Source organism: Cherax quadricarinatus, chromosome 32 (assembly GCF_038502225.1).
Source record: "Cherax quadricarinatus isolate ZL_2023a chromosome 32, ASM3850222v1, whole genome shotgun sequence".
Taxonomy (NCBI): Eukaryota; Metazoa; Arthropoda; class Malacostraca; order Decapoda; family Parastacidae; genus Cherax; species Cherax quadricarinatus.
The window spans coordinates 35,877,641-35,902,463 of NC_091323.1; the positions used below are offsets into that span (position 1 = coordinate 35,877,641).

The window sequence follows — 24,823 nt, forward strand, 5'->3', positions numbered from 1 at the left end:
GGAGATGAATGGTTTTTGGGCCCTGACGAGCTGTTGGAGTGTGAATGGGTAATATTTTGTGAAGGGATTCAGGGAAAACGGTTAGCTGAACTCGAGTCCTGGAAATGGGAATTACAATGCCTGCACGTTAAAGGAGGGGTTTAGGATATTGGCAGTTTGGAAGGATGTGTAATAGGATGGTATATATATACAATTGGAGCCCTGATATTATATTCTATTGGGAGTTTATTACATTTTAGGTCACTTTATATTCTATCTTTATATAGGCTTCTAAACTGTCGTATCTGGGCACCTCTGCAAAAACAGTGATTACGTGTGAGTGAGGTGAAAGTGTTGAATGATGAAAGTATTTTCGTTTTGGGGATTTTTTTTTTTCTTTCTTTTTGGGTGTCCCTGCCTAGGTGGGAGACAGCCGACTTGTAAAAATTTCGGTTGTATTTTATGTTCAGTACACAGCATTCATTCGCTTCCACAAATTATGTTGAGGATTTCGTCCACCAAACCACTGGTGCTCCCTTGTATATACTATATAAACATTACTGAAACATATATAGTATATACAAGGGAGCACCAGTGGTTTGGTGGACGAAATCCTCGACATAATTTGTGGAAGCGAATGAATGCTGTGTACTGAACATAAAATACAACCTACCCTAGCTCAGGCCTAGCAGCCAGTTACTCCAGGCCCAGCTGTTATACCTTGCTTCTCATCCTACACCATGGTTCTAAAGTACCCAGGCTACTTCTGTTCCTTGATCAAACCCAATTACTTCTCAGGCACTGTATGATAAATGTTTAGTGCTCCCTCATAAAAAAAAAAAGTGCTGAATGACTACACAATTAACTTTATATCCTTCAAGGATGTGCCTTTATACCAGGAACAAGCTCTTATCCACAATTTCGTCTATGGTCCCTTTGTGGACCATTAGTAATGAGAAAAGCACTAAACCTGTAGAAGTCACAAAACAAATGAGGCAAAAGAGCTCAATCCAGGGATTTTTTTTTTTTCAACAAGTCGGCCGTCTCCCACCGAGGCAGGGTGACCCAAAAAAGAAAGAAAATCCCCAAAAAGAAAATACTTTCATCATCATTCAACACTTTCACCACACACACACACACACACATACATACATCCATCACTGCTTTTGCAGAGGTGCTCAGAATACAACAGTTTAGAAGCATATACGTATAAAGATACACAACATATCCCTCCAAACTGCCAATATCCCAAACCCCTCCTTTAAAGTGCAGGCATTGTACTTCCCATTTCCAGGACTCAAGTCCGACTATATGAAAATAACCGGTTTCCCTGAATCCCTTCACTAAATATTACCCTGCTCACACTCCAAATACAGTGGAACTTTGAAAATCGAACGTACCAAATATCGAACGTTTCGAAAATAAGACTATTTTTTCAGACAAACTGTGTACCAAAAATCGAACGTGTTTCAAATTTCGGACCGCCGGGTATGGGACCTGTCCGCTGGCCCGCGTCCCTGCGCAGGCACCGTGAGCAGTCTAGCTTTGTTTATGCTTGAGTGAACACTAACCTGCGATCTCATTCACACATTTTACGATTATTTGTGTTTAGCGCTTGTGGGGCTGTGAAATAAGCTGCCATGGGCCCAAAGAAACTTGCTAGCGGTACCCCTGTGGTAAAGAAAGTGAGAAACACCATAGATGTGAAGGAAATAATACAGAAGTATGAGATTGGAGTGAGGCTTGTTGAGCTTGCCAGGATGTACAAAAGACTGTGGACAGTTATTTTGTGAGAAACAGACAACTGTGGACAGTTATTTTGTGAGACAGAAACAGATGACTATAGACAGTTATTTTGTGAGACAGAGGACTGTAGACAGTTATTGAGACTGGGGTCCAATGACTCGAGTTGGTCCTAGTGGCATTAAAATACAGAGAAGGGAAGCAACCCCAGAGAGGGCTTTGATACCAGAAGTCCTCATGGAGGGGGATTCTCCTTCCTAACAATAACCCCAACTCCCTCTCTCTCCTCCTCCCTATCTTCCAGATGCCATCACCAATCTTCAATAAGGGTAAGTAAAAATGTTATTTTATATTACTATACATAATTAAAGACTATAGTATTTGTTGTGTGTATGTAAAACTGTAATTAATCTCTATAAAATGTATTAATAAAATGTATTAATAATGTATTAATTAATGTATTTTTTTTTTTTTTTTTTTAAATTAATAAAAGTATTAGTCAGAGGGCAGAAGAGGGGTTGTTTGAGGTGGTTTGGTCATTTAGAGAGAATGGATCAAAGTAGAATGACATGGAAAGCATATAAATCTATAGGGGAAGGAAGGCGGGGTAGGGGTCGTCCTCGAAAGGGTTGGAGAGAGGGGGTAAAGGAGGTTTTGTGGGCAAGGGGCGTGCGTGAGCGTGTTAGATAGGAGTGAATGGAGACGAATGGTACTTGGGACCTGACGATCTGTTGGAGTGTGAGCAGGGTAATATTTAGTGAAGGGATTCAGGGAAACCGGTTATTTTCATATAGTCGGACTTGAGTCCTGGAAATGGGAAGTACAATGCCTGCACTTTAAAGGAGGGGTTTGGGATATTGGCAGTTTGGAGGGATATGTTGTGTATCTTTATATGTGTATGCTTCTAGATTGTTGTATTCTGAGCACCTCTGCAAAAACAGTGATAATGTGCGAGTGTGGTGAAAGTGTTGAATGATGATGAAAGTATTTTCTTTTTGGGGATTTTCTTTCTTTTTTGGGTCACCCTGCCTCGGTGGGAGACGGCCGACTTGTTGAAAAAAAAAAAAAAAACGTATTTTTTTTGCGTGAACATTTTTGGGTTTCTGGAACGGATTAATTGTATTTCCATTATTTCTTATGGGAAATATTGATTCGAGTTTCAGACTTTTTGAAATTAGAACTAGCTCCTGGAACGGATTAAGTTCGATTTCTGAGGTTCCACTGTACTTCTGTGGATCAAACAATTATACTTCCTATTCTGTATTAAAAATGTTAAAACAGGATAATGCCAAATTCCACTAATTTTCATTAAATTTTTAGTAACTTAAGTAAATACAAAATTAGGTTGAAACAATTTATAAATGGATTATGATCAGTAACTAGTGTCAAAATCCTGGGAAGAGTTTATTTAAACAACACTTAGTGGAGTCTTGTCTTTCTCTGAAATGATTACATTTATTTCATGCCCAAAAAGACTGTACAAGCGAGGTTGGAGAACCTTGAGAAAGCCACGTTCACTGTTGGAATGCTCTGCAAGTACTACTGTAGTTCCCTGTTGAGTGGCATCCAGGATATCGTGATGAGACATTTCTCCAGTAAGCCAAAGATCAGCAATAGCACCACATAGCACCGATGTTCCTGAGCCAGCACACACAGCTACACTTCCCACTGAACTTTCTGTTAAAATAAAGAAAATTTAGTACACTATTTTGGTGAAAGACGTTAATAATACTGAGGTACTTTATTATAACGTTTCACCAATAAGTAGGCTTTTCAGATAAAGTACATAGTAAATATGAGGTAGAACAGTTTAAATAGTCATCCAGGGTGTACAAGTCAAGTGGTGTCAGGTTACTGAGCTGTACTGCACGTGACCTATCAGGTTTCTTTGTTGTAAAATACTGCAAGCTATAGGGCCTGCTAAAGTGAACATTCAATATTTTGTTTGATGGTATTCAACTTCAATGTAAATTCCAGGCATCTACATTTAAGTACTGAAGATGCCTCGAATGATCTACAATAAAATTTGCAAACTGCACAAGAGACGAGTGCTGCATGGTGCTGTATGTATAAAATGCTAATGTACACTGGTATGATAATGACACTGGGTGATGAAATTTTACTGGACATTTTTGTCCATTGGGGGATTATTAATTTATGACGAGATCCCTAGTGGATTAACCATCGTATGATAAAGTACCACAACCTGCACAGTCATTATTTCCATCCAACTGTACTGACAAGATAGTGGAGGGGCAAATGGTGCAGTAAATCACAAAGTCAAAGTAAATGTGCAACAAATGTGAAAGATGAGAGCAAATTAAGAAACATTTATTTGATTAATTTCAACAACATACCTAGTGTGGCACCACATGCTAAGGCTAAACGAACATATGACAACCCAAGATGAGACTTGATTCTGTTAATTGCTTCACTAATAGTCATTGGGTGAGCAAGTTTGCATTTCCTTCCCAATCCATGGCCAGGCATGGGAACCTGAAATAATAATGATAATATTAAGAAGGGTTTTAGAAGATACTGTATTTAATAGATTAAAATTTTCTAAGGAAACTGACAAGTTCATTTAAACCACATGTCTGTTTTTTTTGTGAGCTTATGGTTTTTAACCCTTTCAGGGTCGACAGGCCCTCTCCGAGACTTGTTCTCAGGGTCGGCCAAATTTAAACAAAAAAAAAAAAAATTCTTATGAAAAGATAGAGAATCTTTTCCCGATCATAATGACACCAAAAGTATGAAATTTGATGGAAAACTAACGGAATTATGCTCTCGCAAAGTTAGTGGTCTCGGCGATGTTTACGCATCGGCGATTTTGCCCACTTTGAGCCCCATTCCACTGTACTAGTCGACAAAAAACATGAATATTTCGCTAGAACTCCATTTTTCTATCGAATGAGTGCAAGAAACCACCCATTTACCTATTTCAACTATCCAGTACAGTGGTCAGAATTTAGTAATTTTGCCAATTTCACACAAACTTCAAAAGATGCCAATTTCTGAATAGGGTCCAGAATAAACAAGAAACATTCCTGGCACTAAAATGACATTTCCTCTTTTCATTAGTCACGTCTCAAGGTCCCTCTTACATTCTTTTACTTTCCACTTTGAATTTTTATTCACAAAAAATAGAAGATTTACTGTTATGCAGACTACTGCATTAGTGTAAAAAATGGTATAAATAATATTGGCGCACTTGCGAAAGAATATTAGACTCGCCAGTTGACGTGTATTGGACGCTTGGCATGATTTGTTTATTTTTGAACTTTGGTAAAAATCAAACATTTCTGCTACTTTGAGCTCAATTTCAAGGTACGTACTTTTCATTGTAAAACCAGTCAAAATCATCTCAATTTCTGTAACATGTCTTCTATTCTATAAAATGAGACCAAGAAAACTAGAATACAACAATAAATACCATACGAAAATACACTGCAAAGTCGATGTTTTATTCCAAAAAAACAGGTCAGTTTTTTTTTTCTCATTATGCACTGTGTGCTGCAGGATTTTTTTATACTGTGCACACTGACCACATAGACCCATTCTTTCATATGTAGGCCTACTAGCTTTCTCCCACTAGATTTGAGGGCGCTAGAATTTAGGCGTACTAGTACGTCAAAAACCCTGGGTCGTAAGCCGTACTAGTGCAGCCGAAACCCTCAAAGGGTTAATGTAATGTAATAACAATATTAATGGAGGGAGGAGGTAAAGGAGGTTTTGTGGGAGAGGGGCTTGGACTTCCAGCAGGCGTGCATGAGCGTGTTGGATAGGAGTGAATGGAGACTAATGGTATTTGGGACCTGACGAGCTGTTGGAGTGTAAGCAGGGTAATATTTAGTGTAAGGATTTAGGGAAACCGGTTATTTTATATAGCTGGACTCGAGTCCTGGAAATGGGAAGTACAATGCCTGCACTCTAAAGGAGGGGGTTCGGGATATTGGCAGTTTAGAGGGATATGTTGTGTATCTTCATGCGTGTATCATCATGGGTGAGATGTTATCAACAAATTTTGTTGAAAATAAGAAAAAGTTTTGGAGTGAGATTAACAAGTTAAGAAAGCCTAGAGAACAAATGGATTTGTCAGTTAAAAATAGGAGAGGAGAGTTATTAAATGGAGAGTTAGAGGTATTGGGAAGATGGAGGGAATATTTTGAGAAATTGTTAAATGTTGATGAAGATAGGGAAGCTGTGATTTCGTGTATAGGGCAAGGAGGAATAACATCTTGTAGGAGTGAGGAAGAGCCAGTTGTGAGTGTGGAAGTAGTTCGTGAGGCAGTAGGTAAAATGAAAGGGGGTAAGGCAGCCGGGATTGATGGGATAAAGATAGAAATGTTAAAAGCAGGTGGGGATATAGTTTTGGAGTGGTTGGTGCAATTATTTAATAAATGTATGGAAGAGGGTAAGGTACCTAGGGATTGGCAGAGAGCAGTATTAGAATGTGGGGCAGAAGTTTGTGGTTATAGGAGGGTGGGGGCAGGAGGAAAGAGGAGTGATTGGTGGAATGATGAAGTAAAGGGTGTGATAAAAGAGAAAAAGGTAGCTTATGAGAGGTTTTTACAAAGCAGAAGTGTTATAAGAAGAGCAGAGTATATGGAGAGTAAAAGAAAGGTAAAGAGAGTGGTGAGAGAGTGCAAAAGGAGAGCAGATGATAGAGTGGGAGAGGCACTGTCAAGAAATTTTAATGAAAATAAGAAAAAATTTTGGAGTGAGTTAAACAAGTTAAGAAAGCCTAGGGAAAATATGGATTTGTCAGTTAAAAACAGAGTAGGGGAGTTAGTAGATGGGGAGATGGAGGTATTGGGAAGATGGCGAGAATATTTTGAGGAACTTTTAAATGTTAAGGAAGAAACAGAGGCAGTAATTTCATGCACTGGTCAGGGAGGTATACCATCTTTTAGGAGTGAAGAAGAGCAGAATGTAAGTGTGGGGGAGGTACGTGAGGCATTACGTAAAATGAAATGCATAGTTCCTTTGTATAAAGGTAAAGGGGATAAAAGAGTGCAAAAATTATAGGGGGATAAGTCTGTTGAGTGTACCTGGTAAAGTGTATGGTAGAGTTATAATTGAAAGAATTAAGAGTAAGACGGAGAATAGGATAGCAGATGAACAAGGAGGCTTTAGGAAAGGTAGGGGGTGTGTGGACCAGGTGTTTACAGTGAAACATATAAGTGAACAGTATTTAGATAAGGCTAAAGAGGTCTTTGTGGCATTTATGGATTTGGAAAAGGCATATGACAGGGTGGATAGGGGGGCAATGTGGCAGATGTTGCAAGTGTATGGTGTAGGAGGTAGGTTACTGAAAGCAGTGAAGAGTTTTTACGAGGATAGTGAGGCTCAAGTTAGAGTATGTAGGAAAGAGGGAAATTTTTTCCCAGTAAAAATAGGCCTTAGACAAGGATGTGTGATGTCACCGTGGTTGTTTAATATATTTATAGATGGGGTTGTAAGAGAAGTAAATGCGAGGGTCTTGGCAAGAGGCGTGGAGTTAAAAGATAAAGAATCACACACAAAGTGGGAGTTGTCACAGCTGCTCTTTGCTGATGACACTGTGCTCTTGGGAGATTCTGAAGAGAAGTTGCAGAGATTGGTGGATGAATTTGGTAGGGTGTGCAAAAGAAGAAAATTAAAGGTGAATACAGGAAAGAGTAAGGTTATGAGGATAACAAAAAGATTAGGTGATGAAAGATTGAATATCAGATTGGAGGGAGAGAGTATGGAGGAGGTGAACGTATTCAGATATTTGGGAGTGGACGTGTCAGCGGATGGGTCTATGAAAGATGAGGTGAATCATAGAATTGATGAGGGAAAAAGAGTGAGTGGTGCACTTAGGAGTCTGTGGAGACAAAGAACTTTGTCCTTGGAGGCAAAGAGGGGAATGTATGAGAGTATAGTTTTACCAACGCTCTTATATGGGTGTGAAGCGTGGGTGATGAATGTTGCAGCGAGGAGAAGGCTGGAGGCAGTGGAGATGTCATGTCTGAGGGCAATGTGTGGTGTGAATATAATGCAGAGAATTCGTAGTTTGGAAGTTAGGAGGAGGTGCGGGATTACCAAAACTGTTGTCCAGAGGGCTGAGGAAGGGTTGTTGAGGTGGTTCGGACATGTAGAGAGAATGGAGCGAAACAGAATGACTTCAAGAGTGTATCAGTCTGTAGTGGAAGGAAGGCGGGGTAGGGGTCGGCCTAGGAAAGGTTGGAGGGAGGGGGTAAAGGAGGTTTTGTGTGCGAGGGGCTTGGACTTCCAGCAGGCATGCATGAGCGTGTTTGATAGGAGTGAATGGAGACAAATGGTTTTTAATACTTGACGTGCTGTTGGAGTGTGAGCAAAGTAACATTTATGAAGGGATTCAGGGAAACCGGCAGGCCGGACTTGAGTCCTGGAGATGGGAAGTACAGTGCCTGCACTCTGAAGGAGGGGTGTTAATGTTGCAGTTTAAAAACTGTAGTGTAAAGCACCCTTCTGGCAAGACAGTGATGGAGTGAATGATGGTGAAAGTTTTTCTTTTTCGGGCCACCCTGCCTTGGTGGGAATCGGCCAGTGTGATAAAAAAAAAAAAAAAAAAAAAAAAAATGCTTCTAAACTTTTGTATTCTGGGCACCTCTGCAAAAGCAGTGATTATGTGTGAGTGAGGTAAAAGTGTTGAATGATGATGAAAGTATTTTCTTTTTGGGTCACCCTGCCTCGGTGGGAGATGGCCAACTATTTACCTGTGCTCCTTATTTACCCACAACCTGTGCCAAGTTAAGATTGAATTTTTCACACAATGTATTTTCTACTGTATTTTACTATGCAGTTTGGATGAACATCTAAACTGTCATATCTGAGTGCCTCTGCAAAGACAGTGATTATGTATAAGTGATGGTGCAAGTGTTGAATGATGAAAGTTTTCTTTCTTTCTTCTTGGGTCACCATGCCTCGGTGGGAAATGGCAGACATGTTAACCCTTTGAGGGTCTGTCCCGTAGTTTGACGACTTAGAAGCCAGGGTCCAAGCCATAGAACTATGGCTTGAGCTCAGCTCAGCTCATGTAAGAGATTAGTAAATTTGGGCTTAGATACGAGAGAATAAATCTATGTGGTAAGTGTGCACCACACAAAAATGCTGCAGCACGCAGTGCACAAGAAAAAAAAAACGACCATATTTTTGGATTAAAACAGCGGACTTTACAGTGTTTTTTCATGTTTTTTTTTTTACAGTTGTATTCGTGATTTCTTGGTCTCATTTGACAGAACTGAAGATATGTTGCAGAAAGGGATTTTGATTGGTTTTAGCACTGAAAATGACTTGAAACTGAGCTCGAAGTAGCAGAAATGTTCAATTTTTGCCGATGTTTGAGAGTAAACAAATGACTGTCACGTGTTTAATACATGTCAGCAGGTGGGTCTAATACGTTCATGAATGTGTTTATATTATTCATAAAATTATTACAATATTTCATAATCTCTTTTTGGTGTGAATAATAATTCATCATGTGAATAAAAATTCAAAATGGAATTCATTTGTACAGCCTGAAAATGTAACTAATAAACAGAGGAAATGTTAGTTAAGTGCCAGAAATGCCTGCATTGTTTATTCTGGACCCTATTTTGACATTGGAATATTTTGAACTGTGTTAAATTGGCCAAATTACCAATTTCCAATCACTTTATTGGGTAGTTGAAACAGTTGGCTGGGTGATTTCTTGTGCTCAAACGATAAAATAGAAGTAATACTAGCAAAATAGCTAAGAATCCGGCCATCTGGAATAATGTAATTGGCCTAAAATGGGAGTCAAAGCCAGCAAAATCACCGATGCGTAATTATCGCTGATGCAGCAAAATTCACGAGAGGAAATTTTGTCATTTTTCTATAAAATTTCATACTTTTTTATTACCTTCAGAAAGATTCTCTACCATTTCATAAGATTTTTTTTTAAAGTCTTGAACCCTGGCTGTCACTCAGATTTGACCTTTGGAACCCTCCCCCCCTAAAAAAAAAAAATCATGCGAGTCAGTATCACAGTACTGTACATTTTTACACGAATTACAGATCCACAAAAATTTTACATTAAAAATAAATAAATCTGGCTCGGCCACTTTAGAACACAAAACAGGCCATAATCATAAGCTGAGGAAGAGCTCCCAAAAAGATACTATGAAGTTTTTCTTTGTAAGTGTTACAAACTTTCGAAGCTTTAAAAGCTTTTGTATACATATTAAAGTCTGAAGATGAGACACCAATAGACTATTCTAAGAATTATCATGGGCCAACATGCCTGGATTTTGATTTTTGAAATCACGTTAAGGGTTCAATACTTGATTTTTTTTTTTTTCAATTACAGCTGTGACAGGAGGTTCTGGGCTATGTAGTGGCAGCTTTCGGTGACTATCCTTTGTTAAAAGCTTGGACAAGAACTCCTTACAGGCAGATTTTTTTTTATTAACCCTGTCTTAGGTCTCAATATTACCTTAAGACTCATTTCAGTTAAAATGTCTTGCATTAACATGCCCTGTGGTATCAGCACACCTCTAGCAAGACAGTGATTGAATGTGATGACGAAAGTGTGTCTTCTTTTTCAGGTTGCCCTATTTCAGTGGGAAATGGCCGGTATGGAAAAAAAAAAAAAAATCCTGGAATACTCCATACTTTGGCACCTCTTCATTAAGAGTAGATATAAAAATTTATAGGTAAGCAATGATGAATATTGGTTATAGTGACATCTGCCAGGCAAAAGAAAGGTTTACACTAATTCCTTGGGAGTTCGGCCTGGCATGACAGACTAAAAAAACGCTGATAGTAGTATCCTGGCCTGTTATTGCAATAGTTATGGCAAGTTATGGTATGACTAAGTACAAGTACATGCAAGTAACATGACTATTTGATGAGCCACCAGACCAGATCAGACAGATCTTAACCCTTTGACTGTTGCAAGCCTATTTCTGAAACTGTCATTTTATGTCACAAAATATTTGGAATTTTTTTTTTCTTAAGAAATGATAGAGAATCTTTTCCCGATTGTAAGGACACCAAAAGTACGAAATTTGATCTAAAACTTACGGAATTACGCTCCCGCGAAGTTAGCATCGGCAATTTCACCGAATGAGCCCTATTTTCGGCCAATTCCAATGTTCCAGTCGACCAAACTCGTAGCTATTTCTTTAGAACTACATTTTTTTTTCTATCAACTGAGTACAAGAAACCGCCCATTTACCGATTTCAACTACCCAGTAAAGTAGTCAGAAATTGGCAATTTGGCCAATTTCATGCAAATTAAAAAAGATGCCAATTTTAAAATAGGGTCCAGAATAAACAATGCAAACATTCTTGGCACTAAAATAACATATGCTCTGTTCATTAGTCATGTCTCCAGGCCCCTCTTATATTGCTCTTTCTATTTTGATTTTTTATTCACACAAAAAATAGAAGATTTACTGTTATGCAGACTACTGCATTATTGTAAAAATAGTATAAATAATATCAGTGCACTAGTGAAAGAATATCAGACTCTCCAGTTAACGTGTATTGGACATGTGGTGTGATTTGCTTACTCTTGAACATTGGTAAAAATCGAACATTTCCACTACTTTAAGCTCAATTTCAAGGTAGTTTTCATCATAAAACTAATCAAAATTATCTTTATTTCTTTAACACTTTTCCATTCTATCAAATGAGACCAAGAAAATGAGAATACACCCATAAATACTATACAAAAATACACCTCAAAGTCTGCGTTTTAATCAAAAACATAGTTGAGTTTTTTTTCTCATTATGTACTGCATGCTGCAGGATTTTTTTTTATACAGTGCACACTGACCACACAAACCCATTCTCTCACATGTGGGCCTACCAGCTATCTCCTGCTTGATTTGAAGCTGCTAGAATTATTGAGTATATACATGTCCGAAACACTGGCTTGCAAGACGTATATGTACGGCTGAAACAGTCAAAGGGTTCAAGTCCTGAGATTGATGAATCCCCACCGGCATGACTGGGTTGTACAGGTCTGTTTATGCAGGGTTGCTCAATATGGTAAACGAGATCCTAGTATAAGTTCAGGATTTTTGTACCTATTGGAGAAAATTTTAATCCAATCCCTAGCTTAAGATGTGGGGCTTTGCTTAGGGCTTTTAATAAAATATCCTCTATCACACCTAAATGGGTGCACCATTCTAGCAATTCCAGTAAAAATATACTCAACATGTGGGTTACTTCCTGTCCTAATGCTATAATACCGCATTTTCCACCTTCTAGTAATGTATATATTGTAGCTACTGCCAACCTAAGATTAAAATGCTGGCAATAGAATTCATTAATAGTTCATGGAATACGAATGTGTACACATGATATACGAAAAACCCCATTCTATGGAAGATTTCATTGGCTACAGGGAGTGTGGAAATGATTCAAAGTTGACAATGATTGTGTGTGTTGCCTCACAGTAACTAAAGACTAAATTTACCTTCTCTATCTTTGTAATGCTGAGCTGTATAGAGGTAGAGTTTCCATTACCACTGGCCAGTCTTACAATAGTCGGAAGAGTTGTCTCAGGGCACACAAGTTCCACGCGCTTCTCGCTTCTGCAATGATACCCCATTGGAAAATAATTATCATGTACACTCTAATACCACAAAATGGATACATTTAGGTATATAGCACACAAACTTGTTTAATAGAACAAAATGGGGATGTTGTTGTCCTGGCAAGACAGTAACTATAATGACAGTCAATATGTTTCCTTCTTTGAATCGTCTTTTTTGTATGGAAAAAGGTTATTTCATAAAAACTGTTCTCATTCAAGTATGAATTTGTCAGAAAGCCTGAATTACCTAAAGAGAACTGAAGATTGAACAAGAAGTGGTGTAAGCCTTTCCATAAGCATTGTTGCCTCTGACTCGCTGCTGACCGTAATCGTCACCTGATGACTGCAATCTGATGGCTTTACGCTTATTTGTAGTGGGGTCACTTCTTCTCCATCTGTATTTAAAAAATACGCATTACTGTACTTCATCACTAAATGCATCTAAATTAAATAAAAAAACTGTGCCTTATAAAGTACAGGGAGGCCCTGCTTTACAGTGTTTTGCTAATACAGTGGTTTTTCAATTGTACTCATTGTTCATTTATTCCAACTTCCTACAATAAATATGGTCACCACTCACTAAAAGCTAAGGATGAAAATATTTTAAGGTAAGTAGTGTGTGCACTGTATATTCATTTTTTTTTTATAAAAATTGGTACAGAATAAAAATAAACAGACTTATCACAATCCAAAAAACACATCTAAACAATATACAGAAAGTACTTACCAATGAATGTAGGACAATGAGGCTCAGGTTAGAGGTATGTAGGAGAGAGGGAGACTATATTCCAGTAAAAGTAGGCCTTACATAGGTATGCTTGATGTCACCATGGTTGTTTTAACATTCATAGATGGGGTTATCAAAGAAGTGAATGCTAGGGTGTTGGGAAGATGTGGCATTAAAATACGCAGACTAATACAAAATGGGAGTTGTCACTGTTGCTTTTTGGCTGATGACTGGTTTTGAGGGAGTCTGAAAAGTTGCAAAGGTTGGTGTAGAAATTCAGGAGGGTATGTAACAGAAGGAAATTAAATGAACACAGGAAAGAGCAAGGTGATGAGGATAATGAATGATATCAGATTGGGAGGGAGTCAGGAGGAAGTGAAAGTATTCATATATTAGAGAGTGGGCCTGTCAGTGAATGGGTCTATGAAAGACTAAGCAAACCACAGAACTGATGAGGGTAAAAGGGTAGGTGGTGTGCTGAAGCATCTGTGGAAACAGCCATGGAGGCAAAAAAGAGAAATGTATGAGAGTATAGTGGTACCAACACTTGTATGGGTGTGAAGCATAGGTTGTGATTGTTGGAGTGAGGAGGAGGCAGTGGAGATGTATCTGAAGGCAATGTGGATTTTACGATTTTGAGATGTTTTTACTCACCAAAAGCCTGAATGAGCCAGTCATTAACTCCTCCCAGTACTGCATCACAGGCAGTATGGGGAGAATAGATAGCAATTCCTTTTTCCAAACAACGTGCAATGATTCGATCCTGGGTAAAAGATATAAGCTTTAATTAATAGGTCTGATTCAATTACTGGAGTGCCATAAACCACAATGAATCATTCCAGGTTATATTTTATCTGAGATGTAGAGTAAATTTATATAATTTTGTGATTATGAATTCAAAAGGGAAGGCAAGTGCTCACTCTTCCTCACTACCTACACTCCCTAATAAATGTAAACGGCTTACCAGACAGGAACAAATACAGAGTGCATACCTGCTGACCACAAAGCTAATGAAAATTATAAAAACAGGAGAGGACAGAAGCCAAAGTTTAGAAAGGCATGGGCAGTTGCAGTTACATTTCAGGAAGTTGCTGCTGAACTGAATGTAAACAAATGCAATGTCATTAAATGGAAAAGGAAGCCAGAGGCAGAATGCAACCTACACAGTGAGATGCTGCTGTACAAATATCAGTAAAAGGAAAGAATCTGGGGGTTAAAAATCACACTAAACATTACTGGAAGCACACGAACTGTACAACTTTAGCATCAGAGGAGACAAACATTAGAATAGCAGTCAGGAAGTTTTATAAAATTTTGAAGGACTATGTTAAAAAGTTAATCTGGACCTATTATTGAGTGTGACCCAGTGTGGAATCCACAATGAGCAGACAAGCACCAGAACCAAGAGAAATGAATTAAAAATATATGAAGGAACTAGGAAAGCAACATGATCACAATGTGCAAAATTTTAAGAGGAACTGATAAGGTAGATAAGTAAAGATTATGTAAGTTAAGAAGACCAGGGTCAAATAAATTGGAATGTTGGTTGAGGAACCAGTGGATGCAAGAATGAGTGTAGGTTGGTATCAACACTCATTCTTGCTGATATGGCTCCTGGAGAAATGCTCAAAATTGTTATTAAGTTTGTTGGAGTTTATGGTACAGCAGATCACCCTTATTTCACTTGTCTCTGCCTTATGCAGATTACTACTGTTAGCATGATGGAGGTAGCCAACAGTACATTATTTTACTGCAATTGTATGTAATCCTATGTACTGTGCATTCCTGTATAGTTTCTGGGTTATTGTATTGTATAAAATCAGTCGTCTTGTGCAGCCCATTTGAAGTTTGCAACTTGTGCTAAAATATGTCGGGTTGTGCCACAAATAATTTAAAAATCTAAGCAAATAAAGACTGGATATCAGATTGAAGGGAAAGAGTATGGAGGCAGTAAATGTATTCAGATGCTTGGAAATCACCATACACTACACTGTGTATGTAAATGATTTACAAATATTTATTATATTACTTCTTTCTTTCTTCTTTCAACACACCGGCCGTATCCCACCGAGGCGGGGTGGCCCAAAAGGAAAAACGAAAGTTTCTCCTTTTACATTTAGTAATATATACAGGAGAAGAGGTTACTAGCCCCTTGCTCCCGGCATTTTAGTCGCCTCTTACAACACGCATGGCTTACGGAGGAAGAATTCTGTTCCACTTCCCCATGGAGATAAGAGGAAATAAACAAGAATAAGAACTAGAAAGAAAATAGAAGAAAACCCAGAGGGGTGTGTATATATGTGCTTGTACATGTATGTGTAGTGTGACCTAAGTGTAAGTAGAAGTAGCAAGACGTACCTGAAATCTTGCATGTTCATGAGACAGAAAAAAGGACACCAGCAATCCTACCATCATGTAAAACAATTACAGGCTTTCGTTTTACACTCACTTGGCAGGACGGTAGTACCTCCCTGGGCGGTTGCTGTCTACCAACCTACTACCTATAATTATATTACTATGTTCTTTAATTCACAGAACTACATGCACTGAACCTAATAGTGCTACCTTGGTACTCGAACAGCTCCCTACCTGAACAATCACTCGGTAGTAGACCGTTTGTTCGGCACTACCAAAAACATGACCTGCCAGAACTTCGCTGTAAACTATTTAGTGTTTCTTTACATTTTTTTTAATATTTGCACAAGTAAGTCACCATAGGGGTCTAAGCAGATTAGCAATAACCACCAACTAAAACAAATATTAGTTGGGAAAATTTGCTTGGTACTTGAACAACCTTCTGGAATCAATGAAGTTTGAATACTGAGGTTCAACTGTATTCATTTGGCTGCTCAGCCTTACAAAAACTTGCCATGAAATATCAGGGAATGAAAGCATACAATGGTTTCTTGAAAAAACGAGGAATAAACAAATGCACACTGAGCATGTTTCTTATCTCCTTTAGCATCTTGCTCATTGATATTTTATTTTGCTTACAGGCAAGTTAACTGAACCTGTCAGATAAGCTGCATCATAAAGATTCTGTACATATAAATTACAAATACAAGATTATGAAAAAGAGGAGGTAGTCAGCAGTGTAATTAGTTATTCCAGTCTGCCCAAATGATAATTATGACTACTATTAATTACAAGACATCCTGTAGTAGTAGGGTGGTAGACAGCAACCACCCAGGGAGGTACTACCGTCCTGCCAAGTGGGTATAAAATTAAAGGCTGTAATTGTTTTTCATGATGGTAGGATTGCTGGTGTCTTGTCTGTCTCATAAATATGCAAGATTACAGGTACGTCTTGCTACTTCTACTTACACTTAGGTCACACTACACATATATGTACATGTTTATTTATACACACTCATCTGAGTTTTCTTTGATTTTATCTTAATAGTTCTTGGTCTTGTTACTTTTCCTTTCATATTCATGGGGAAGTGGAATAACAATCTTTCCTCCGTAAGCCATGCGTGTTGTAAAAGTCAACTAAAATGCCAGGAACAATGGGCTAGTAACCCCTTTTCCTGTAATAATTACTAAAAAGAATAAGAAAATTGTCAAAGTGGGAAGTCTGAATGTGTGTGGATGTTGTGCAAACGAAAAGAAAAAGATGATTGTGGATGTTATGAATGAGAAGCTGGATGTCCTGGCTTAAAGTGAAACAAAGCTGAAGGGGGTGGGAGATTTTCAGTGGAGAGGAATAAATGGGATTAGGTCAGGGGTTTCAAATAGATTTAGTGCTAAAGAAGGAGTAGCAATAATGTTGAAGGATAAGCTATGGCAGGAAAAGAGGGACTATAAATGTAATTCAAGGATTATGTGGAGTAAAATAAAGGTTAGATGTGAAAAGTGGGTTATAATAAGCATATGCGCGTCTGGAGAGGAGAGAAGTGTAGAGAGAGATTTTGGGAAATGTTGAGTGAATGCATGGAGAGTTTTGAACCAAGTGTGAGAGTAACGGTGGTTGAGGAGTGCAATGCTAAAGTGGGCAAAAATGTTGTGGAGGGAGTAGTAGGTAAATTTGGGGTGCAAGGGGCAAATGAAAATGGAGAGCCTTTAATTGAGCTATGTGTAGAAAGAGGTTTGGTAATAAGTAATGCATGTTTTATGAAGAGGATAAATAAATATACAAGGTATGATATAGCACATAATGAAAGTAGTTTGCTAGATTATGTATTGGTGGATAAAAGGCTGATGGGTAGGCTCTAGGATGTACATGTTTATAGAGGGGCAACTGATTTATCGGTTCATTATTTGGTTGTAGCTACAGTGAGAGTAAGAGGTAGATGGGAAAAGAGGAAAATGTCAACAAGTAAGAGGGAGGTTAAAGTGTATAAACTAAGGGAGGAGGAAGTTCGGGCAAGATATAAGCAACTATTGGCAGAAATGTGGGCTGGTGCAAGTATGAGTAGTGGAGGGAGGGAGGGGGGAGGGTTGAAGAGGGTTGTAATAATTTTAAAAATGCAGAATTAGAATGTGGGGCAGAAGTTTGTGGTTATAGGAGGGTGGGTGCAGGAGGAAAGAGGAGTGATTGGTGGAATGAAGTAAAGGGTGTGATAAAGGAAAAAGTTAGCTTATGAGAGGTTTTTACAAAGCAGAAGTGTTATAAGAAACGTAGAGTATATGGAGAGTAAAAGAAAGGTGAAGAGTGGTGAGAATGCAAAAGGAGAGCAGATAACAGTGGGAGAGGCACTGTCAAGAAATTTTAATGAAAATAAGAAAAAAAATTTGGAGTGAGTTAAACAAGTTAAGAAAGCCTAGGGAATGAATGGATTTATCAGTTAAAAACAGTAGGGGAGTTAGTAGATGGGGAGATGGAGGTATTGGGTAGTTGGCGAGAATATTTTGAGGAACTTTTAAACGTCGACGAAAGGGAGGCAGTAATTTCATGCACTGGCCAGGGAGGTATACCTCCCATCGTTTAGGAGTGAAGAAGAACAGGATGCAAGTTTGGGGGAGGTGCGCGGGGCATTACGTAGAATGAAAGGGGGTAAAGCAGCTGGAACTGACGGGATCATGACAGAAATGTTAAAAGCAGGGGGGAGTATAGTGTTGGAGTGGTTGGTATTTTTGTTTAATAAGAGGGGAAGGTACCTAGGGATTGGCAGAGAGCATGTATAGTCCCTTTATATAAAGGGAAGGGGGACAAGAGAGATTGTAAAAATTATAGAGGAATAAGTTTACTGAGTATACCAGGAAAAGTGCATGGTAGGGTTATTATTGAAAGAATTAGAGGTAAGACAGAATGTAGGATTGCAGATGAGCAAAGTGGTTTTAGAATGGGTAGGGGATGTGTAGATCAAGTGTTTACATTGAGGCATATATGTGAACAGTATTTAGATAAAGGTAGGGAAGTTTTTATTGCATTTATGGATTTAGAAAAGGCATATGATAGAGTGGATAGGGGAGCAATGTGGCAGATGTTGCAAGTATATGGAATAGGTGGTAAGTTACTAAATGCTGTAAAGAGTTTTTATGAGGATAGTGAGGCTCAGGTTAGGGTGTGTAGGAGAGGGAGACTACTTCCCGGTAAAAGTAGGTCTTGGACAGGGATGTGTAATGTCACCATGGTTGTTTAATATATTTATAGATGGGGGTTGTAAATGAAGTTAATGCTAGGGTGTTCGGGAGAGGGATGGGATTAAATTATGGGGAATCAAATACAAAATGAGAATTGACACTTACTTTTTGCTGATGATACTGTGCTTATGGGAGATTCTAAAGAAAAATTACAAAGGTTAGTGGACGAGTTTGGGAGTGTGTGTAAAGGTAGAAAGTTGAAAGTGAACATAGAAAAGAGTACGGTGATGAGGGTATCAAATGATTTAAAGAAAAATTGGATATCAAATTGGGGAGGAGGAGTACGGAAGAAGTGAATGTTTTCAGATATTTGGGAGTTCATGTATCGGCGGATGGATTTATGAAGGATGAGGTTAATCATAGAATTGACGAGGGAAAAAAGGCGAGTGGTGCACTGAGGTATATGTGGAGACAAAACTATCTATGGAGGCAAAGAAGGGAATGTATGAAAGTATAGTAATACCAACACTCTTATATGGGTGTGAAGCTTGGGTTGAAAATGCTGCAGCGAGGAGGCGGTTGGAGGCAGTGGAGATGTCCTGTCTAAGGGCAACGTGTTGTGTAAATATTATGCAGAAAATTCGGAGGTGTGGAGTGAATAAAAGTATTAGTCAGAGGGCTGAAGAAGGGTTGTTGAGGTGGTTTGGTCATTTAGAGAGAATGGTTCAAAGTAGAATGACATGGAGAGCGTACAAATCTGTAGGGGAAGGAAGGCGGGGTAGGAGTCTTCCTTGAAAAGGTTGGAAGGAAGGGGTAAAGGAGGTTTTGTGTGCAAGAGGGTTGGACTTCCAGTAAGCATGCGTGAGCGTGTTCGATAGGATTGAATGGAAACGAATGGTATTTGGGACCTAACGAGCTGTTGGAGTGTGAGCAGGGTAATATTTAGGGAAGGGATTCAGGGAAACCGGTTATGTATTTTTATATAGTCGGACTTGAGTCCTGGATATGGGAAGTACAATGCCTGCACTCTAAAGGAGGGGTTAGGGATATTGTTTGTTTGGAGGGATATGTTGCGTATCTTTATACATATACGTATGCTTCTAAATTGTTGTATTCTGGGCACCTCAGCAAAAACAGTGTGTGTGAGTGAGGTGAAAGTGTTGAATGATGAAAGTATTTTCTTTTTGGGGATTTTCCTTCTTTTTGGGTCACCCTGCCTCGGTGGGAGACGGCCGACTTGTTTATATAAAAAAAAAAAAATCCTGTAATTTATGACAAACATTTACATGGGGTATTAATTTTAATACGAAGTATACAGTGAAAAATCTAAAAGTATAGTTAAATTTTTCAAGTGCATGGTAGTTGCCTATGTAAATAAAATAAAGGTTTATAAACTGGTATGTTATGGTAGTAGGTTGGTAGACAGCAACCACCCAGGGAGGTACTATCCTGCCAATCGAGTGTAAAACGAAAGCCTGTAATTGTTTTACATGATGGTAGGATTGCTGGTGTCCATTTGTGTGTCTCATGAATATGCAAGGTTTCAGGTACATCTTGCTACTTCTACTTACACTTGTGTCAAACTACACATACATGTACAAGCATATATATACATCCTCCCCCCCTCTGGGTTTTCTTCTATTTTCTTACTAGTTCTTGTTTATTTCCTCTTATCTCCATGGAAAAGTGTAACAGAATTCTTCCTCTGTAAGCTCTGTGTTGTAAGAGGCAACTATAATGCCAGGAGCAAGGGGCTAGTAACCCCTTCTCCTGTACAAGTTACTAAATTTAAAAAGAGAATCTTTCGTTTTTCTTTTTGGGCCACCCTGCCTCGGTGGGATATGGCCGGTTTGTTGAAAGAAAGAAACTGGTATGTACCTTCCAGCCATTGCTGGTGATTCTTTTCAGGGGTCGGAACACGGGTGGATGATAGGAGAAAATTAAATTAGCCCCTTGTGCCTCTGCTTCATCCATAACCTCTTCAGTAAGGTCATTACTTAGCAACATGGTCTCAATATTCCTGTAAAATACAAATTAAATTTGGATACAGCATAAGAAAATGTTTAAAAAATGAATACTATACATATTGCACTGAAGTTATAAAAATTCATTTTTTAACACATTGGCTGTTTCCCACCAAAGCAGGGTGGCCCAAAAAAAATCTTTCATCAATCACTGTCTTGCCAGAGGCATGCTTACACCACAGTTATAAAACCAACATTAACACCCCTCCTTCAGAGTGCCAGCACTGTACTTCCCATCTCCCATCAAGTCCGGCCTGCCGGTTTCCCTGAATCCCTTCACAAATGTTACCTTGCTTACACTCCAACAGCACGTCAAGCCCTAAATACCATTTGCCTCTATTCACCCCTATCTAATATGCTCATGCATGCTTGCTGGAAGTCCAAGTCCCTTGCACACAAAACCTCCTCTACCCCCTCCCTCCAACCTTTCCCTAGGCCGACCCCTACCCCGCCTTCCCTCCACTACAGATTTATACACTCTTGAAGTCATTCTATTTTGTTCCATCCTCTCTACATGTCCAAACCATCTCAATAGCCCCTGGTAAAGACAGTAACTGTGAATATGGTAGAACCACATATCTGCAGAATCAGTTTCCATGGTTTACCAAGGCCCAAAAGTAACACACAAGTTTGCTTAATAATGACACCAATGATGATCCTTTAACCCTTTGGGGGTTTTGGCTGTACTAGTATGGCTTACGCCCTAGGGTTTTTGACGTACTAGTACACCTAAATTCTACCGCCCTCAAATCTAGTGAGAAAGATGGTAGGCCTACATATGAAAGAATGGGTCTATGTGGTCAGTGTGTGCAGTATAAAAAAAAAAATCCTGCAGCACACAGTGCGTAATGAGAAAAAAAAAAACTGACCGTGTTTTTGGAATAAAACAGCGACTTTGCACTGTATTTTCGTATGGTATTTATGGTTCCACAACAAAGACAACCAGGCATCTACAGAGACGAAGCCAGGGCTAAGGTTCATACAAGGAAAGTTGTGTATAAGAGAGGATTCAACTAAACGGCGACTGTTCGAGTTGGAAGTAGGGAAGACAGTTTTAGCAGAAGACCAGTCAATAGGATGGCTATTGACTGGTCTTCTGCTTCCAACTCGAACAGTCGCCGTTTAGTTGAATCCTCTCTTATACACAACTTTCCTTGTATGAACCTTAGCCCTGGCTTCATCTCTGTAGATGCCTTCCTCTCCCACTACATTGTAAAATGCTCCAAACTTCAGAACACCCGTGACTTAACCTGAATCCTCATTTTTTCTTCTTCTTCTTCTTTTTCTTCTTCCTCTTCCCCTTTCCTCTCTCCTTTTCTCCTCTGGGTTGTCTTTCTCTCTCCTGTCTCGTGTTTCTGTTCCTTCTTTATTTTATTTCACCACTTCCCCTTTCACGCACCTCGGTGCGCTTGCTCTCCCTCTGTGGGTGTATTCTAGTTTTCTTGGTCTCATTTTATAGAATGGAAGACATATTACAGAAATTGAGATGATTTTGATTGGTTTTACAATGAAAAGTACCTTGAAATTGAGCTCAAATTAGCAGAAATTTTCAATTTTTACCAAAGTTCAAAAGTAAACAAATCATGTCACGCATCCAATACACGTCAACTGGCGAGTCTAATATTCTTTCACAAGTGCAATGATATTATTTATACCATTTCTACACTAATGCAGTAGTCTGCATAACAGTAAATCTTCTATTTTTTTGTAAGAATAAAAATTCAAAGTGGAAAGCCAAAGAAATATAAGAGGGGCATGGGGATGTGACTAACGAACAGAGAACTTGTTATTTTAGTGCCAGGAATGTCTGTTTATTCTGGACCCTATTCGGAAATTGGCATCTTTTGAAATTTGTGTGAAATTGGCAAAATTGCTAAATTCTTGTCACTTTATTGGATAGCTGAAATCAGTAAATGGGTGGTTTCTTGTACTCATTCGATAGAAAAAAATGGAGTTCTAGCGAAATAGTTATGACTTGTCGACTAGTACATTGGAATTGGCCGAAAATAGGGCTCAAAGTGGGCAAAATCGCCGAAGCGTAAACATCGTCAAGGTCGCTAACTTCACGAGAGCATAATTCCCTAAGTTTTCCATCAAATTCCATAGTTTTGGTGTCATTATGATTGGGAAAAGATTCTCTATCTTCTCGCAAGAATTTTTTTTTCCTTTTTTTAAATTTTGGCGACCCTGAGAACAAGTCTCTGAGAGGGCCTGGCGACACCCAAAGGGTTAAATCACTTTCTCTTTAGGCTGGAATACTGCTGTACATTAATATCTCCATTCAAGGCAGGTAAAAATTGTAGAGCTAGAGAATGTATAGAGAACCGTTACTGTACATACAAGTTCTATCAAACACCTTAACTACTGGGAACATTTAGAAGCACGACTTGTACTCACTGGAGTGCAGGCAAGAGATGCATCATAATCTACACCTGGAAAAATCTTAGAGATCTTAGAGGGACTGGTCCCTAATCTGCACACAAATCACTCCCTACAAAAGCAAAAGACATGGAAGGCAATGTAACATACCCCCAATAAAAAGTAGAGGTGCCATTAGTACGCTAAGAGAAAACACTGTCTGGGGCCCCAAGACTTCATCAGCCTCCCACCAATCATAAGGGAAATTACCAATAGACTCCTTGTTGTCTTCAAGAGGGAGCTGGACAGATACCTAAAGTTAGTACCTGATCAGCCAGGCTGTGGTTCGTATGTTGGACTATGTGCGGCCAGCAGTAACAGCCTAGTTGATCAAGCCCTGATCCACCGGGAGACCTGGTCATGAACTGGGCTGTGGGGGTGTTGATCCTGTATACCCTTCAGGTTGACCAAAGTGCAAAAGTAGTGATATTAGTAGTTCTTCAAAGACTAAGAGAGGCTATAAAGTGCTTCCCATTCTCGACTTATTGTGAGTAATTTATCACTTCAACTTTATCATATGTATGCATGTAAACAAAACAACAATATAGAGTTTGCTATCGACAGTTTTGGGCATCTGCGGTAGGTCTTAATAATAATAATCTTTATTTACTACAAGTACAAGGTATACAGACCATAGCTGACATCAATGACATATGTACTATATAGAAAGCCACTTGTTATGCTGAGCATTTCGGGAAAATTAGGTCAATTTTGTCCTAGGATGTGACCCACACCAGTCGATTAACACCCAGGTACCCACTTTATACTTATGGGTGAACATGGACAGCAGGTGTCTTATGGAAACACATCATGTTTTTCAGCCATACTGGAGATTTGAACTCTGGACCTCAGTGTGTGAGCTGAGTGCACTAGTGATCAAGCTATGGGGGACTACTGTAGTTATTACACAAACGAATCAACTTTTATGCACAGTGCAAAAAAATTAAATAATTAAGAGTTATAAAGTATGAACAATGTGTGTGTAGGGGGGGGGCGGGGAGGCAAGGATGAAGAAAAATGAGCAGCAATAGCTATAAAGGACTGAAAATGCTTGATCAAGTGATGAAGCAACACGAGTAATGCACGATGACAAACCAAGTGTACAGCCTCTCCTCACTTAGCAACGTACTCTTTTACCGATGACTCGGACTTATGACAAGCTCTCCAACCAGTATGAATACCAAAATAATGTACATCAGAGCTGATTTCTTCTATTCTGTTTATTACAATATACAGTACACTACTGCGTAAACATTTAAAAATATACCAGAAATGTTATAAATGGTGCAAAGGTAACACTAAAATAATATCAAAGATGATGGACACAAACCCACTGCCATTATAGTATGCTCCTTACTTAACCCTTTTAGAGTGCAACGTGCTAGTACGTTTTACGCACCAGGGTTATTGACGTACTAGTACGCGTAAATTCTAGCGCCTTCAAATCTAGCGAGAGAAAGCTGGTAGGCCTACATATGAAAGAATGGGTCTGTGGGGTCTTGCAGCACACAGTGCATAACGAGAAAAAAACCGACCATGTTTTTGGTTCAAAACAGCAACTTTGCACTGTATTTTAGTATGGTATTTATGGTTGTATTCTAGTTTTCCTGGTCTCATTTTATAGAATGGAACACACATTACAGAAATTGAGATGATATTGATTAGTTTTACAATGAAAAGTACCTTGAAATTGAGCTCAAAGTAGCAGAAATGTTCGATTTTTACCAAAGTTCAAAAGTAAACAAATCATGTCGTGCATCCAATACACGTCAACTGGCGAGTCTAATATTCTTTCACAAGTGCACTGATATTATTTATACCATTTCTACACTA

The 24,823-nt window shown here is 38.9% G+C and overlaps 1 protein-coding gene across 3 annotated transcripts in view; it reads right to left on the reverse strand.

The window, feature by feature from the left end:
- Positions 1-3,021: 3,021 nt before the first annotated feature.
- Positions 3,022-24,823, reverse strand: part of Ciao1 (cytosolic iron-sulfur assembly component 1) — a 36,223-nt gene continuing 14,421 nt past the window's right edge. For all 3 annotated transcript variants that reach the window (XM_070090694.1, XM_070090693.1, XM_070090692.1), the window contains 6 exons: positions 20,427-20,568; positions 13,677-13,785; positions 12,543-12,690; positions 12,176-12,293; positions 4,080-4,218; positions 3,022-3,399 (listed from right to left, as the gene is read on the reverse strand). In XM_070090694.1, coding sequence (XP_069946795.1) covers positions 3,131-3,399; positions 4,080-4,218; positions 12,176-12,293; positions 12,543-12,690; positions 13,677-13,785; positions 20,427-20,568 — 925 coding nt within the window. In that variant the 3' untranslated portion in view covers positions 3,022-3,130. The remainder of the gene's footprint in view (positions 3,400-4,079; positions 4,219-12,175; positions 12,294-12,542; positions 12,691-13,676; positions 13,786-20,426; positions 20,569-24,823) is intronic.